The sequence below is a fragment of the Strix uralensis genome, chromosome 5, assembly GCF_047716275.1.
Source record: "Strix uralensis isolate ZFMK-TIS-50842 chromosome 5, bStrUra1, whole genome shotgun sequence".
Lineage (NCBI taxonomy): Eukaryota > Metazoa > Chordata > Aves > Strigiformes > Strigidae > Strix > Strix uralensis.
The window spans coordinates 22,947,144-22,965,929 of NC_133976.1; the positions used below are offsets into that span (position 1 = coordinate 22,947,144).

Sequence of the window (18,786 nt, forward strand, 5' to 3'; positions counted from 1 at the left end):
CTACACTTCTGCATATGCTATCAGAGCTTATTGTACAACCAGGGACATCATAATTTCGCTCTGAGAGTCAAGAAACAAAACTAAAGCTAAATGCTACATTTTCTCATCATTTCACAAAACTGTGTTCTGATACAGAATTATCTGCCTCAGTTTATCTAAAAGCTTAAAGATGTTCAAGGTAACAGAAAAATAAGTTGTGTTAAATAAAGAGATACAGTGATTGTATCATGGAAGAATGTCTTAGACCTGGGCTGCACCTCAAAATGTAATTGCACAGCTGGGGGGGCGGGGAAGAGAAACAGGTACAACTGCTTTTTTCTAGATTCTTTTTTTCCCCAGTCACCCTGGGATCCACTCACCATTTGGCCACCTACAAGCCTGGAGAAGACAATGGCTTTTTGTGTTACATAGGGAAATGACAGGAATCTAAATAATCAGGTCAGTCTCCAAAGAGCAAAAAATTGCATTACAACAGCTACATGCAAGTATATAGTTTGTATATTGTATGTTAAAAACCATTTTTGCAGTGTTGCATCAACTTTTATTTTATGTAATTAGGGGAGTGCTTCACAACCTTTGATCTTCTGTATCTCCCAGTTTGTAGTTAGACTTTTTATATTTGTTCAAAACTGGAATTCTCACGTAACTGAACTACTCTCATGAAGTCTTATGTTTCTTAGGGAGGAAACCTTGGCCACAAGATCTAAATGTACTTACATATCAGGACACAGAAGGGTGTGGGTGTGCACCATCATCCTACCCATATTTGGAGAGAAGCCCTGATGGGTAGGACGAAGGGAGTCATGGTACATGCCAATAGCTGCCCCACTTCGGAGAAGCAGCAATGAGGTAATACAAAAAAATGCCATGAAATGCACCTGTCTTGCAGTGCAGCAGCAGAAAGAGCTAATAGCTGAACTACAGAAGGTTTTATGAGGAATTGTCTCCCTTTAATGATTTTTTTTCTCATTACTTCAATTAAGAGCAAAAATGAAGCAGAACTGACATATTCCTGCTATGAAACACACTCTAGTCTATGTGCAGTTGATACTACTATTAGTTGTAACAGTGCAGAAGGAATCACTTTTAAAGAAGTAAGATGTTCTCATTTGTGGTGAGCAGTATGTGATTCCTCTCATGCTTCTCTGAAGTGATTAGCTGCAACATGTCATAAAACCAGTTCTCCTGCTGGTTATCTGACCGTAGCCATGACATGATTTTTTCCTGAAAAGTATTTTTAGTTGAGTGACTGCATAAAAATCATAAAATGGTTTGGGTTGGAAGGGACCTTAAGATCATCTAGTTCCAACCCCCCTGCCATGGGCAGGGACACCTTCCACTAGACCAGGTTGCTCAAAGCCCCGTCCAACCTGGTCTTGAACACTGCCAGGGAGGGGGCATCCACAGCTTCTCTGGGCAACCTGTTCCAGTGTCTCACCACCTTCACAGTGAAGAATTTCTTCCTTACATCTAATCTAAATCTACCCTCTCTCACTTTAAAACTGTTACCCCTCATCCTATCACTACAATCCCTGATGAAGAGTCCCTCCGCACCTTTCCTGTAGCCCCCTTTGAGTACTGGAAGGCCACTATAAGGTCTCCCTCTCAGCCTGTCCTCACAGGGGAGGTGCTCCAGCCCCCTGATCATCTTCGTGGCCTCCTCTGGATCCACTCAAGCAGGTCCATGTCCTTCTTATGTTGGGGGCCCCAGAGCTGGACACAGTACTCCAGGTGGGGTCTCACGAGAGCAGAGCAGAGGGGGAGGATCAACTCCCTCAACCTGCTGGCCACACTTCTCTTGATGCAGACCAGGATACAGTTGGCTATCTGGGCTGCGAGTGCACATTGCTGGGTCATTTCATTCAGTTTTCCATCTGCTAATACCCCCAAGTCCTTCTCTGCAGGGCTGCTCTCAATCCACTCATCACCCAGCCTGTATCTGTGCTTGGGATTGCAGGCTGTATACCAGTATTCATTGCAACATACACATCACACAAGAAAAGGGTGACCATTAATGTCACACACACACACTTGGTGCGGGCACACAGCTGTGGCGTGGACTGCTGTCAATGCCAAACCTGCAGAAGCAGTTTCAGTTCTTACACTACCCTTCACCCAGCTGCAGGGACCCAAGTTAGGAGGTGCTCCAGTGATGCCATGAATGTAATAACCCGTGGCACTGACTTCCTCACCAGAAATCTTTCTCTATATCCTGAAGACAACCCCCATCTCTCCCCTGTTAGCACTGGGTACCAGCTTCCCAGAGTGTCCTATCTGGACTGGATGTTTTCAGCTGGGACATTTTGGGCAACATTTCTAGCTTGATCTCTGCCATTCATATGAAATACACATTTATGTCAGTCAAGAACATACAAATAGGACGTGAATAGATTCTCACTATTCAGGGCTTTATTTCTTAAGTAAATATTTAATTATTCTTGTGGTGACTGAGGTCAGACAAATGGGAAAATACTTATACGGAGCAGTTTCCTGTAATTTTTTTCCGAGATTTTACCACTGCCCATCTGATCTTCCCTTTAATTTTCCAGCGTTTCCCTATTTCTCCATGACTCCTGAAAGCCCATGGGCTGAAAGCCTGGCCCATCACTGAAACCAGCCAGCGAGATTACAGCTGTTGCACCTGCTGTCTTCTGTGGTGTATTTCTGATACATCTGACTTTTTTTTTTTTTTTTTTTTTTTCCAAATAAACATATCCTACCTTCAATTCACAGTCTTCATTCACTGCCAAGTTTCCAGGCTTTAGATCCTGTCATCAGATTTGAAATGGATGTTATTTACTTATTTTACAGCAAGCACAACAAAGCACACTTTTTTTCTTTTATTTAGGTTTAATGGTTTTCATACAACTACTTGGAAAAGCAACAGGTAAAACAATGTCATAATCTAATCAGAAAGTTAAATATAACAAATAAGACACAAACTTGCATATGTTTGGCTTTTTTCCAGTATGTTTTCCCCCCAGACAAACCAACTGTTTTTCTGCTAGAAGTCAGGAAAATACTTGCCAGTGAAGGAACTCACTCATGTTACCATGAGTGGGGTCTGGACTTAAATTTGTTGCACACCACAAATTAAGAATTCACATATATATTTCTGGACTATACATAACTGTGTATCAAAATATGCTTTTAAAAGGTTCCATACCCTCATAGACTTAGAAGTAATCAAAAAAGATTTTACATAAAAGCCTATGCTGTCTTCTGTGGGAAAACCAATTTCTTAACAAAGTCGACTGAATGGAGACTGCAACATGAAAAAAAAACCACTCCTCTTTAGCTACTGTAGAGGCTGCTAATGATCTTCCAAAGTTGTACTTCTAAGTTTAGCAGCAAAGGCAAGAGTACTGGCAATGACTAAGAAGATTTTGCAACTCTTAGACATTCACAGTTATAAATATATATATGACTCTATATATGACTAAATAATATATATATGACTCTATATGTATATATGACTCTTAGACATTCACAGTTACAAAAAGAAGAAAAAAAACAGAAATAAATTTTCCTTCAGCTTTTTCAAACCTTTGTTTGACACACTTTGGCACAAGACATTTAAACGAATCTTCTCTCTGAACTTTTTAAGAGGCATCCACCTGTTTTATACAAAGATGCTTTAAAATCAGAGGGGCCTTGGAGAGAAACAATTTGTTGCAAAGAACTGTAATGAAACCAAGAAACTCAAGAGTCATCAAGAGGGAGCTTAGAAAAAGTCTAAGCAACTGTAAATTTAGACCATGAACCTGTGTTGTAGAAATAAAAATATCAATTTATTAAATTATTTTGGCAGTTTGTGTACTTTCCATGTCCAACTTAAAGCTGCACTTTCTGTGGTGCTCCTGATACTTTATTACAGACAGACAGTTTCTACTGTTCTGATGCAGTTTTGGGTAGTTATGTTGTTTGGTACCATGAGGGCATCATTCAGAACTCCTTCTTCACAGTGCAAAAGTGATTTTATGTGGACTTTAGACACAGCAGGGATTCAAAAAGAATCAGATGCCTAATTTCTCTCAGAAAAAAATGAGGTTTTCAAGGCTCTAAAATTCTGGACTACTTCTTCAATTTCTATGTTTTCATCCTTCCCCCAACTTCGAACATTAACATGATGTTAATTTAAACATTGTTTTTAAAAGTTTAATCTTTATTTTTAAAAAAGGCCAGAAAAAACCTCTTCTCCATCTCAATTTAGACACTATTTGCTCTTGTGGGGACTTACAACTCAACTTCACAAAGCAATTTTAGAAATCCAAATCTAAGGTGTATTCAGTGCAACCCAAGTGCCCAACTTACACTGATGTAGCTATACCACCTCTTGTTCCTATTGAACAAACCAATGGCATCATCAAACTGAGACACAATAAACAGAATTTCAAGCATATTTATGAGCATGCTTATACACAAACACCACTCACATTACCAACATCTTATATATTGTTTCCACTTACCCTGTGAATTATGCCTGATGAATGAATATACTGTAAAAAGAGAGAGTATTTTTTAGTTAATGAGGTCCTGAATTTAAGAAGTTGACTGGGACAGGGGAGGAAGTACTTTTTCATGGTGCTAAAGTAATCTGAAATCAGGAAATGTTTATTGATTGCACAGAAGATCTTTTTAGCTATGTTTTTAATGTTCAGATAATTAAACTAGGATTTTGCCATTCCTCTTCCCCAATAATGAGAAACCAGTAAATCAGTTTGAGTACTGCAACAGATTGTATAGTTTTTTTTAACTCTTCCCATAGATAAAATCCCATTTCCAGTTAATTTTTGGCATTGCTAGATATATATATATGTACCAAAATAAATCCTGCTATTTTATATATCAGACATGCTATCTTGCAATAGATGTCTCTGGTGTGCCACCATAGTTTAGATTCATATGCTCCGGCAGCACTGAGTTTTAAGACATCATTTAAGACCAGGATGAAGGCCAGTCAAGGTTTTAACTGAGAAGTCTCACTTACATGCTTCAATACTTCCTCAATGAAACATGAAGAGGTCATGTTACAAGACATTCTCCTTTACCTGAACATTTTCATCATCCTTCCAGTGACCTATTAAAGGGCTCACAAATGTCAAACCAACAAACTGGACACCTAGGATTATTTCTTTTGTGAAGACATCTGACCAAATACAGATGTCTGCACCCATGACCGTTCTCAAATGCTCCCTACTGAGGTATGTAGTTCCTCTCACCAGCCGAATGATGCCCTAAAAGAGACTATTTTCATCATGGACAATATTTTCATCACGAACCTCTAGTAACTAGTTCAGACATAGGTATCTCTTTTGCAAGGACTGAAACGCAGAAAGTTGTTCTGAACTGAGAACATGCTTTCCAGGACCGGCCTGGGACGTACTAGTACTGTTCACTTCACATGTGGAGAACTGCTCTGAAAACCCCACAGACCATACTACTGATGGGAGCTCATACTACTGACACCAAGAAACATGAAAACAATAAAAGCTTTTTAAAAAAGTCCCCAGATGCGAATCCCACCAGCTTCACCTGGAGAGTTTTCATTTTATTCCACCCTGAAGAACGGGTCAGTAATTGAGAAAAGAGTTATTGGGAATCAGCTGTCAGAGCCAGGAAAGACCAACCAGGACAGCTGGCACAGCATCACAGAGATGCACAGAAGCACTGAACTTTGCAAGGTAACTACCAACCAGCCGTAGCCCCAGCAACTGTTGTCTTCTTCCCCAGAAGCCATGAAGATGAGCAATTAACCTTGTAAATACAACAGTCCCTCTGCAAAGGGATCCTCATAGCCCACCTGATGAGAGGACCAGGGAAAAGAAAGCAAAGCTACAGATCAAAGCCAATTTCTTCAGACAGATCCAATGTGCATTTCAGACTTAGGTTTCTGAACTTAAACAAAACCCATACAACCTAAGCAGCACAAGATCTGGCTTTAAGGCACCAAGTTTTTAAAGCAGTGACTGAACAAAAATAAAATCTCTGACATTTACTTTTTCCTCTCTTACACCTGACACAGAGCTCCTGATGTAGTCTTATAAATTCTGACAAGAGGTGGGGGTGGGGGGGTGGAAATCACTTCCCTTAACCCTCTGCCTACATCTTTACCAACCCAGCCCAGATCGTGGCAGGGCTCTGCTGCTGCACAGGCACACTGCTGACTGTCGTGCCCAAGTCCGTGCAGGTCTTACTATTTGCGGTAGAGCAGTTCCTGCTGCAGAGCACTTGCAGATTAGGCAAGGTTTAACATCACCCATAGGAAATGCCATAGTGCTTTACAGGATTTCCTGGGGCAGACACAAGGGGCTGAGGGCGCAGGGCTGCTCCCCAGCATGTAGGCTGTAAAACCACTACAGCAAACAAAGAACTATGAAATGCTGTATCTGTCATGCATGTGCATGAAGAGGGTCAGGATGGAAAGAACCAGATACAGAAAGACGAAGTTTGTCATTTGTATGCAGAGACCAGAGAGAGTCTACATGCCTTTTTTAAAAAAAAAAAAAAAAAAAAGTATCTGTAAGTAGTTAGACTCTCAACAAATGAAGAAAAAGATTATGTCTTCTGCCAATAACCATCTCGATCAAGGATATCACAATGACTACTTGCATTCTAAATCATTTCAGTGTCTTCTTACTGAAGCCTCGTGATTTTCCAGAGCAGATGCTTAAAATATTCTATAGGCTATTTTCACTGGTATGACTGTACACAGCAAGGAAATAACTGGCAGACCCAGGAATTTCTGCACCTAAGAATGTGGCATGCAGAAACAGGAATTAAAAGGACTGCACCCTTCAGAGTTTTAGTTAAAAGTAAATCTCACTTGTTTGGGGGGAAGAGCGTGGTTTCACTGGCGTTCTCACCCCACTGAAGGTTTTATGAGTGTTCACAGCCCCAAAATCATGTTAACACTTTGGGGAGAGCTCCTATATTTTCTAAACACTCCTCTTAATACAACACTACTGAAATGACCTGAAATAGTACTTATTCCTGGTGCTAATGTACACATCAGCCTTTCCGTAAGCTGAAATACTGGTGCTGTGCTGCAGTGTTTCTCTAACAATAGCAGTGCTTTTTTAACTGCATTTTATTATCTTCTGGCAGGTAGCAGCACTGGAACTATGCCAGTCTTCATTCAGAAAAGTTTCCATTTCATTTCAAGAGCGTTCTGAAACAAGATTCTATTCTTACTGATTCTCCTCATTAAATTATCCATTTATTGACAGATTTTTCACGTTTAACATGGGAAAGACATCCAGACCAGAGCAGACACATCCTTCACAATGTTACTACCACTTCACCTGAACAACATTTGATTCAAGAACCCAGTTAATGTGAGCAAAGTGCCTGGGAGCACAGGAGCTCCGTGCATTATCCCAAAGACAATTTTTGGGAGCATGCATAAATCCTTGAATGCAACCTTCAGATTGTGCTAGGAAGCTATCCAACAGTTGTCTAAATTCTAAGCATTCTTGTCTGTATATGCAATCTCTACACAAAATAAAAAACTAATCAAAAGGGAATTAGAAAAGACTCAGGAGAAAGTATTCTAGGCAGCATGCAAAATGAAAATGAGGAGTGACTTGGCAGGGAAGGAAAAACTGAAGAGGGTGAGAAAAACTGAAATGGGTGAGAGGGGGAAGGAAAAGCAGAGAATCAGAAAGAACAACATAAACATGAACAAAAGACAGTAAATAGAGATGACATAGGGAGAGAACTAGAGCAAGTAATTACCATGAGTATGGCAAAAGAAGCTTGAACAGGTGTTTATATGGCCCAAGAGCTATCTGTCCATTCCCAGATACTGTAAAAATAAAGAAACAGGACTGCCACCCACCTCCCCAGACCTCTACAAACAGGAACCCAACTGGCACTCCTGCAGAAGAGGAACCCAAGACTGAAAGTGCTGGAAGCTCTGGCCCCTTTCCACCCACATAAAGACATTTATGTTCAGCTTGCCTTCTGTACTATTTGACAATACACAGCTTTTCTGTCAAACAAAAAAATGATGAAAGCCCTTCTAAGTTGCAAGCTCATACTTCAATAAAATTTAATTCCAGACTAAGGCCTGACTAGGAAACAAAGGAGAGGCACATAATTGTTTTTAAGCGGTGTCAAATCACATTGTTTTTTCCTACCACAGATGAAGTTAAATTCTGATAAATTACAAGGCTCACCAAAGAAAGGAAATGAGTATTTCATTCTCTATAGAAAGAAGACAGTAAAACAGCAAGAACGGGAACTAACTGACAAACAAGGACTGTATAGACTTACAGAGCAAAGACCTAAGGGCTTGATACAAATCTTCCTGAACTCAGTATGAACTTTCTATTGACCTCAATTTATCCTTTTAAAATGAAGCCTGTTGAGCATTTTGATATACAACCAATTCAGAACCAGTCTACATGCAGAATATAGAAACGAGGCCTACAAGGAACTGACCTGGGGTTTAGCAAAAATCTCTTATCCCTTCACAATACATCACTCACACAGAGTTTTTTCTACATGCATTTAACTGTCACATGTAAACGGGTTGTTACAATAGAAGTATGCAATGTGACAAAAATGATGAACAGCCTTCTTGCCTTTGACCAGACATAAATACAGATACCAGAAAGTGCTTATGTACTTACACAAAAGACAAATGCATATTGCAGGTAACATCTTTAACACCAAAAAACCACTGCAAAATAGTTCATCAAAGTTAAAAGGTGCAAAAAAATAATATGCATTATAAACATGAGAGGCTAAGCTTGGGAAGTTGAAAGAGTTTTTACAACAAAGATCTACACAGTGGCCTATTCCTCCTTCCCAGGCATTGCATGTATTCCCTTATAATGCCTCAACTGAGTGCTGAGTATGGTTTGTTTCCCCCCATCCCACCAAAAATGTAATCTAAGACAGATGGGCTGTCTTTAATCCAGATACAGTAGACTTTAAAAAGTACAAGATTATTACGCAAAACTTGGCAGACCCTTTCTTAAACAGCTAACTTACTGATATTAGTAAAAGTAGACATAAATTACTGACCCATTTTCTTTTTAGTCTGCATGCTAGCAATACTGCTTTCAGCTTAACCCACTTCCTGACACAGAGAGTGCTGCAAGAATGACCCTCAAGCAATGGACCACTCCTATTTCTTAAAGATATGTACTGGGTCTGGCTGAGCTGAAATTGGTTTTCCCCTGTAGCAGCCCTCATGGTGCTGTGTTTTATGTTGGGAGCTGGCAGGGTGTTGATAGCACACTGGTGTTGTGGCTACTGCTGAGTAGTGCTTACACAGCACCAAGGCTCTTTCTGACATTTCCCCCCCCCAGTGGGACGGGGTGGGCAAGATCTTGGGAGGGGACACAACCAGGACAGCTGACCCGAACTGACCAAAGGGATATTCCATACCATATGACGTCTGCTCAGTATAAAGCTGGGAGAAAGGAGGAAGGGGGTGGGGTCACCCTTGGTCCTCCGAGGCAACCACTACGGGTATCAGAGCCCTGCTTCCTGAGAAGGCCTGACATCGCCTGTTCATGGGAAGTAGAGAATAAATCTGTTTTTTTCTTTTTTGCTTCTGCGTGGAGACCTTTGCTTCACTTTGCTTACATTAAAACTGCTTTTGTTTTACCCACAAGGGTTGTGGGTTTTTTCCTATCTTATTTTCTTTCCCCTTTTTGCCCTTTTGGGAAAAAAAGGGGGAAGGGGGGGAAGTGATAGAGCGACTTGGTGGGTACCTAGCATTTAGCCAAGGTCAAACCACCACAAGATATTTCCAACTAGGTGTGTTATTGTGGCTGGATGAATTGGTTCAAGAAGAATCCAAAATTTAATGGAACAGATACAGTAAAGACTTGTCAAATGTTTGCTGCGCAATAGGAAATGACAAAACATCAGAGTCTAGTAGCTGAATAATATCTTATTTCCTGCTGATAATTTTGAGGTAAGTACAGTTGTGCTCTAAAAAATGTGGGGGAAGGGACAAAATATTCAGGCGAACAGCTTCTTACAGATCTAACAGAGTTACAGAAACCAGAGGTACCAATTTACTAGGACTATCTCAGCATCCCTGCTGGTTGCCTTGTAATTGAAATGACAACTGCTCTCATTTTTATAAAATCTTGGGAATAGTGGGGAACATCAGGAGTTTCCTGCTCTTTTTCTCTGTGGTGACAACCTTGGCTGGCCATCAGGTACCCACTGAGCCACTCTCTCATTCCCTCTCCTCAGCAGGACAGGGGGGAGAAAATACAGTGGAAAAGCTCATGGGTCAAGATAAGGACGGAGAGATCACTTACCAATTACCATCATGGACAAAACAGAATCAACTTGGGGAAGATTAATTTAATTTACTGCCAATTAATAACAGAATAAGATAGTTAGAAACAAAACCCAAAACTAAAACCACCTGCCCTGCCTTCTTCCCAGGCTCAACTTCACTCCTCACTCTTCTATCTCCTTCCCTGGAGTGGTGCAGATGGATGGGGAATTGGGATTGTGGTCAGTTCATGAGGCGTTGTCTCTGCTGTTCTTTCCTCCTCACGCTCTTCCCCTGCCCCAGTGTGGGGTCCCTCCCACGGGAGACAGTCTTTCATGAACTGCTCCAACATGGGTCCTTTCTGTGGGATACAGTCTTTCAGGAGCAGACTGCTCCAGTGTGGGTCCCCTGTGGGCCACAGGTCTTGCCACAAAACTGGCCAGGAGCCTGCTCCAGCACAGGCTCTCCATCAGCTGCAGCTTCTTTCAGGGCACATTCACATGCTCCAGCACAGGGTCCTCCACGGGCTGTAGGTGGATATCTGCTCTGACACGGTCCTCCATTGGTTTCAGGGGGGCAACCTGCATCACCATGGTCTTCATCATGGGGAATCTCTGCTCTGGCACCTGCAGCACCTCCCTCCTTTCTCCTTCCTGACTGACCTTGGTGTCTGTCGGGTTCTTTCTCTCACATTTTCTCAGTCTTCTCTCGCAGCTGCTGTGCAGCGTTTTTTACCCCTCCTCAAATACGTTATCACAGAAGTGCCACGAACATTGCTGATGGGCTCAGATTTAGCCAGCAGTGGGTCTGTCTTGGAGCCAGTTGGAACTGGCTGTGCCTTCTCACAGAAGCCACCCCTGCAGCCCTCCGCTACCAAACATTGCCACACAAACCCAATATATCCTCTCCAATTCCTGCTCTGTTTTCTTCAGATGTATGTCAACCATGCACTGTTGCTCCACTTGCCCTCCACATTTACTGATCCAACAGACTTCAGTGTCAACCTTTGAAACACACAAACTCCACTCTGTTGGCCTCTGCAAGGTAATCTAGGCCATTAGGTGCAAAATACATTTCTAGGCCATTTCACTGGAATTAAATTAATTATTCATCCTTTCCACTACACTCAACTCAAGCTAATTTTTTACAGTTCATATCTTGCTTGCCTGTAAAATTAGCCCAAATGATGTTTTTCATCTCTGGTGAATAGCATGCCTCTGCTGGAAACTTGTTTCCCAGACAGTTACCTGCAACAAAACAAACCATTACACTTACATGGTCCTTGAGAAAACACTTATTAGGACATGGCTTTGTAATTAGGGAACTAACTACAAAACTGAAATCATAACTCCATGTTCACAGCCCACATTGGAGGTGAATTCCTCTAGTTTAAATAAAGCCAATTTTCCCAAACCTGGCTTTAGTTTCTGCATTTGAAAAGTGGAAATTAAGCATTTAAATGCACAACTGTAGAGTAAGAAGGATAATTCCTTTGCATATGTAAAAGGCTGTGTGAGTGAAATGTACTGAATGAAGAACACAAAATCCGAGGTAGGGTCAAAGAGAAATTATTAATGCAGGACTCAACAACAGAGTATAGTTACTAAGCTTTGCAATGGGAGTAAAACAATTTACTTGCCTTTCTGTATCTGTTAAGTACTGAGAGACAAAGGAAACTTGGGTATGCTGTTCCTGATGTCGTTGCCCAGGAACAGCATGCTGTCCTGCAATATTTATTTTTAATAGTGTTTGGCAATGCAAATATAGATCTGGAAGAATCAGCATCCTGATGGATGTGCCAGACCTTCCTGTATCGAAACCAGTTCTGTATTTCCACTGCACAAACACATCCCTATGCAACACACCTTCCAGCACACCGACTCCACTTATCTCTGTACAAGTGCAGATGCCCATACTTTGCATGTTGCAGGCATGGAACTGTAAAACCAAAATTGTACAGTGCAAGCAGCAGCCAAGGACTGACATTCAGTTCCAGATAGTGCCATACACAGCCTCGTTACAATGTGCCTCTCCAGAACAGCAAAGGGAATTTTATGGCCATCACTGCAGGAGAACTTGGCTGAAGCCTGCAGAGCTAGGTCAAGGTTTTTCTTCTCTTGGAATTGTGTCACCAAAAGAAAAAAATAAAGAAGTAATAGCCTTTTTATAATCTATATTTTTGTACATCCAAAAAGCAGACTCTGTAATTTAAGAATTGCAGTATCAATCTAGATTGAGAAGCATTTTCATATCACATTAATATAGGTTACAGATGGACAGGTAGCTTAAAGTATATCTGCTTTTCACATTTTAAGATATGAACTTCAATAATCACAGTCCATGTTTTAAAAGCCAAATAGAAGAAAAAAGTAGTAGCAATAATAAACAGTATTTAGGAGAAAGATGAGGAAGAAAAACATAAAGTATATGACAGCTAATACATTTAGAATCATCTTTGTGAGAGTCACTAAAATTCAAAAGGTATGTTGCTTTGCTACAGCTGTTGGCTCTGCAGTCCACAGAAGTATAAGATCCAAGAGATAAAAGAGAGATGAATATAAACATTATTTCTGAGAAAGAGTGGGGATTAGCAGTCAGGCTTAACTGGGTTTACACTCAGGGTTATTCTCTGGGAAAAAAAAAAAAGAAAGAAGAATCATGAAGAAGCCTAACAACTAACTTAAGGATGGAGTCTGGTTATACTTTTTGTTCAAGTATAAGAAAATTCTACATTGAAATTACTACTTTTTCCCAGATGCCATGTTCCAGCTAAGTCGTGACTTACTGGAAGAGCTACAAGATGAAGCTTTCCTATGCAGTTCAAAGCTAGACAAATCTGAATGGTCCCTTCTAGTCTTTTACGAATCCTTCCATAATTTCACAGTTTAAAATGCCAGCACATTACAAAAACAGGCAGCAGAAGACAAAATCAAGCGAAGGTGGCAGGAGGCCTGCATGATGAATGAAGAGCTCCTAGGGAAACTGAAACATAAGAAGTGTACATGAGGTGGAAGCAGAGTCAGGTCACCCAGCAGGAATGTGGAGACGCTGTCCAAGTATGCAGAGATGGAGTTAGGGAAGGCGAAGCTTTGTGCTGAACCTGGTGAGGGACATAAAGGGCAACAAGAAGGGCCTCTACATGCACACTAGGAGTAAAAAGAAAACTAGGGAAAACACAGGCCCACTGCTGAATGGGGCAGAGCATCAGCTGACATGAGGCATGGAAAAGGCCAAGGTACTCAATGTCTTCTTTTCCTCCATCTTTACCAGTAATATTTGCTAAATCATAGGTCCCTGAGACCACTGGGAAAGTCTGGAGCAAGGAAGACCTACCGTTGGTGGAGGATCATCAGATAGGGAATACTGAAATAAACTGGATAGACACAAGTCCCTGGACCCTGATGGGATGCACTTATGAATGCTAAGGGAAGTTGGCCAAGGTCATTGTGAGGCCACTTAATAATAGGTCATGGTGATCAGGAGATGTTCCTTATGATGGGAAGAAAGCAAATATTGTTCATGTCTTCAAAAATGACAAGGAGACGATCAAGGAACTAAAGGCCAGTCAGTCATACCTCACTCTCTGGGAAGGTAATGAGCAAATAATTCTGGAAACCATTTCCAAACATAACAAGGACAAGGAGGTGACTGACAGTAGTCAACATGGATTTACAGAGGGGAAAATAATGCTCAGTTAACCTGTTAGCCTTCTATGAGCAGACGACCGGCTTGGTGGATGATGGAAGGGCAGTCAGTGTTGTTTACCTTGATTCTAGCAAGGCTTCTGAAACTCTCTCACATAACACCCTCATAGACAGAGGAAGCATGAGTTAGATTAATGGACAGGGAGGTAGACTGAACTGCCTGGATCAGAGCTGACTGAGTCAGTTGACTGAACTGCCTGGATCAAAGGCTTGTGACCAGTGGCAGGATGTCCCTGGAGGCCCATCACTAGCAGTGCCCCGCCTAGGGTCAGTACTGAGGCCAGTCCTGTTTAACATTTTCATTACTGACCTGGATGATGGAACAGAGTGCACCCTCAGCAAGTCAGCAAATTATACAAAACTGAGAGGAATGTTCATATACCAGACAGTTGTGCTGTCACTTAGTGAGATCCCCACAGGCTGGAGAAGTGGGCTGACAGGAACCCACAAAACTTCAACAAAATCCTGTACCCGGGAAGGAATAATCCCATGCACCAGTACAGGCTGGAGGTTGACCAGCTTCGCAGAAAAGGACCTGATGAACAAGTTGAATGTCAGCAATGTGCCCCTGCAGCAAAGACAACCAAAAGCGTGCATTAGGCAGAGGATTGCCAGCAACTTGAGGGAGGTGATCCTTGCCCTCTTCTCAGCTCTGGTGAGACACACCTGGAGTGCTGTGTCCAGTGATGGGCTTCCCAGTTAAAGGGAGACACTGAAGCAAATCCAGTGAAGCTCCATGAAGATGATCTGATACAAGAGGAGAAACGGAGACAGACGGGATTGTTTAGCTGCGAAAATGCTCATGGTGAAATGCTCACATCTTATTGATGTGCATAAATACTTGACGGAGGCAGTAAAGAAGACAGAACCATATACTTCTAAGTAGTGCCCAGTGAAAGGACAAAAGGCAAAAGTTGAAACACAGGAATTTACATTTAAACATAAGAAAAACTTATTTTGCTGTAAGGGAGATTGAACCCTGGAACATGTTGCCCAGTGAGGCTGTGGAGTTTCCATCCCTGAAGATACTCAAAACCCAACTGCACAAGCTCCTGAACAGTTTGCTCAGTTTGACCCTGCTTTGTGCAGGGGGGTTGGACTATACAGTCTCCAGAGGCCCCTTTCAATCTCAGTGAGTCTGTTGAAAGGCATTAAAAATTTATTTTCTTTCAGCGGACTCCCTTCTGACATCTTTCACAGCTGTTTAACTCCGGTGCCTATTAGTTTGGGCTTGTAAGTGATTTATTTGTGCTCCTCTCAGCCACCTCCCACTCAGATTTGTCACCAAAATTCCACAGTCCTTCCTCTTTATCCAAGCTGTCCCAGACTTGAAGACTTTAGAGACTCTAACTTTACATGCATGTTATACACAGGACACATACTTTTCAATTTCACAGAAAACATTCTGACATCTGACTCAGAAAGGTATTTCAATATAGAAATAATCCCAATGATTTAAATTTAGCAATGAGCTTTAGTACTTTGCAGAACTGGACTTTCAACACATAGGGACCAAACCAGCACTTGATGTGATCCTTGAACACTTCCCAAACCAATGTGAGCACTAGGAGTAAACGGGGCTCAGAGTCACTCTCAGTGTCAAGACTTTCACCCCAAAATATCACACCTACAAGTTGACAGATATGTATGGTACATATATACCATATACATATATACCATACATATAGGTATGATATAAACATAAATACACACATATGCATCCACAGCCCCCCCAATCCCATATATATACACATATATACATACATACATATATATGCTCCTCAGAAGAGCACAGAAATATACTACACTTAGAGCAAGTTAGGTGCCAAGTGCCTTAGCAACAGTGTGTCAGACCAGTATTGGTACACCACAGAAACATTTTCAAATTAGAGACATTTGAAGCTGATGACATAGCTGAGGGCTCAAGGCAAGGGGAGTCCTGCCTCTGAACTCAACAGTGGTTTCATTCTTAGCCTCTATGCTCCCTAACTAGCCACAGTAAGAGATATGGCAAAGCAGCACCACAATCAACTACTGGGGAAGGCAACTAAAAATCACAACAGGGATGTTCTGGTGTACTCAAACAAAGAAACAAAGATCATCCTGGATCAATGTACTATATAGATTTTGAATTATTATCCTTTCTTTTTCCTTGAAAAAAGCCACAGACAAAACCATCATACAAAAAACCCAAGATAACATTTATCATCACAAAACAATTGTTATGCAGAATGTCATTACTTTTACTATACAAGGTGAGATAAATTTTATCCTGCTCTCAAATAATAAGCATTTATAGCTCTCCATAATGGTTTACTAGGAAAAAAGATTGTGAAATCAAAATAAAAATGGCAAACCTTTAAGCCTTTCAGCATCTGATATACCAGGAATTGGATTCTATCTTCAGTTAGTTTCTCATGCTTCATTATCTTACTCAAGTCTGTTCCCATAAATGGCATGACAAGGTAGCTTAAAAAAAAAAAAGGAAAGGAAAAAGGACAGAATAACTTTAATTTGTCAAATAAATTGAAACATCATTGCATGTTATAGTTCAGTGGCAATATTAAATTATGGATCATTCCATTTACCAAACAAATGCATCATCATTCCCCTGCCCTCCAAGTTTCTCTGATTTTATCTAATTTGATTGTCATAAAGAGGTATTGCCTAACCCTGATCCTGATTATAGAAAGTTGCTAGTTATCAGAAGAGTGCAGATTCTGAACTAGTTAGAAAGAACCTACCCAAAAGGCATGTGATATTTCACAGCCACCTACACAGAAAACAAAGACATTAACACAATGCTATGTATCTCACAATCACGGCCATAGCGTTGAACGAGCAGCAACCAAACTGCCTAGACGGTTCATTCAAATAGACAAGGTCAGACACAACAGAAATAGAGATGATCAAATTAGGAGGCAACAATAACTTCCATTAATTTTCATCTGGGATAATAAGCTGGGATCTTCAGTATGTAGTACTGGTAAGGGACACCAGCAACAGAAAGCCTGAGAATACCAAGCTGGCACTTGAAGGTTAATCTTCCCTTAAGATCCAAAACTGTTTTTCACATTGCTTGTGGTAAATTCATTCTTCAGAGTCTATCCTTAAAGTCAGATCTGAACACAGATAGAACCAGTCACGTCTGGCACCTGAGGATAAAGTAAGTCATCAGTTTTCCTCTTATGAAGATGAGCAGATGAATTTTAATGAAGGGAAGAATTAGATGTGATCATTGTTTCATAGCTACAAATTTTATTATTTAGACTTAAACGGGTTTCCTCTGGTTAAAATATGCAAATTACAATTCTGCTGATTTCTACTATTAAACCTGTATGAAAACTTCATTTATTCTATTAGAATTGTAACTATTAACAACAATATGAACATATGGTTCATGCTTTCTCTACTTAATTTTCTACATTTTCCTGTCAAATAGCTTTCTTTGTTAACATAGAAATATGCAAGGCTGTTTTTGATACATAGCTACACTAACACGAAATCCAGAACAGTTCTATGAATGTAACATGAAATCTACATTAAGCTCAACGGGACTTCGGACCACTATTTCTCTAGTGGCTCTAATTCCCAAGAATTGCAGCAGGATCCACAAGCAAAACAGCAGACATGATAAATATCTTGTGTCTGAGATGCTGCTAAAAGATCAGGGAGATGTACATACCTGGTGCTAGAAACGATCTATATGATGTGCTGTTCAGACCACTGGACTGGGAAACTAGTCAGGCAGTACAACAGACCACTGTGCAGATAATCACTAAAAAATTCAGCAGCATCAGCAGTTTTTAAATAATTCTTGAATTAGGATGGATCACACTGAGACATGTCACATAGCAGGAATCATTTTCAGCCTACTTGCTTGGGTTAAGAATTGACCTACCATTTGGGCAATCTGGGCCTTAGGGTAAGAAATCAGAAAGGTGAATTAGGAAATCCACCAAACTGCCATTTACTAAGGGCTGAAAGAAGCATACACCTTATAAGATAGGTAACTGGTTCTAACGACAATCTGAAAACCTCGGTATGCCAAGTTTGAAGTTGCACATAAGAGTTATGTTAAGAGGAAATTCAGAAAAAATCCATGAAGCAACAATTTTGGAATTCTCCATTTAAAAAAGCAACAACCCTTCCTCCTGCACAAGCAACAATGCCCTGCTCCCAAACACAAACAACTCAGAACTTACAAGTCATTAAACTTCTCCAGTGTTACATCTGGTGTGAACACATCCAATATTCCAATGACCTAAAAATAAGGAAGGGGGGAGAGGAAAAAAACCAAGATTAATACTGATTTAACACAAAAATTCCTGAATTACATAAGTGAAAAAATATAATCAGAAACATTTCCATAGTGACACATTAGCTACAGGCATAAAGATGGCAGAAAGAATACCTAAAGTAGTGCCTGCTTAGCAACACCAAGATTTGCTATGTGTTGAATTTTATAACTCCGAGGGCTGTTTGACTCTGTGATAAAAAAAAATTTTAAAAGTATTTACTTGAACAAAAAGTTCAGAGGTTAACAGTTTAATGTAAGAGGAGAGAGCATCTTTTAACCTGATCCACTGCAGTGTCAATAAACCAGACAAACTGGGTTATAACCTGAAGCAGTCGTGCTATTCACTTAGCTGCGCCTGCCGCCTGACAAAGAACAACACTTTAAACGTGTTCTAATTTCAGTAACAGGGTAATTTAGGTACAGAGACTACAATATCTAATTGGGAGTACAGGGAAGAAACTAGAATTAAACTATTTATAAACAGTAAATTATCAAGAGCTTAATATGATTTACTATGGCTTTTATACCTTAAG

General features: G+C 40.6%; 1 protein-coding gene across 1 annotated transcript in view; it reads right to left on the reverse strand.

Annotated features, from left to right (window-relative positions):
* The window catches only part of MAPK12 (mitogen-activated protein kinase 12), a 42,801-nt gene that overhangs the window by 13,616 nt on the left and 10,399 nt on the right, over positions 1-18,786 (reverse strand). Inside the window, exons 3-6 of the mRNA XM_074870090.1 lie at positions 18,159-18,217; positions 16,311-16,422; positions 4,470-4,499; positions 2,721-2,768 (exon numbers count right to left, since the gene is read on the reverse strand). Coding sequence (XP_074726191.1) covers positions 2,721-2,768; positions 4,470-4,499; positions 16,311-16,422; positions 18,159-18,217 — 249 coding nt within the window. The remainder of the gene's footprint in view (positions 1-2,720; positions 2,769-4,469; positions 4,500-16,310; positions 16,423-18,158; positions 18,218-18,786) is intronic.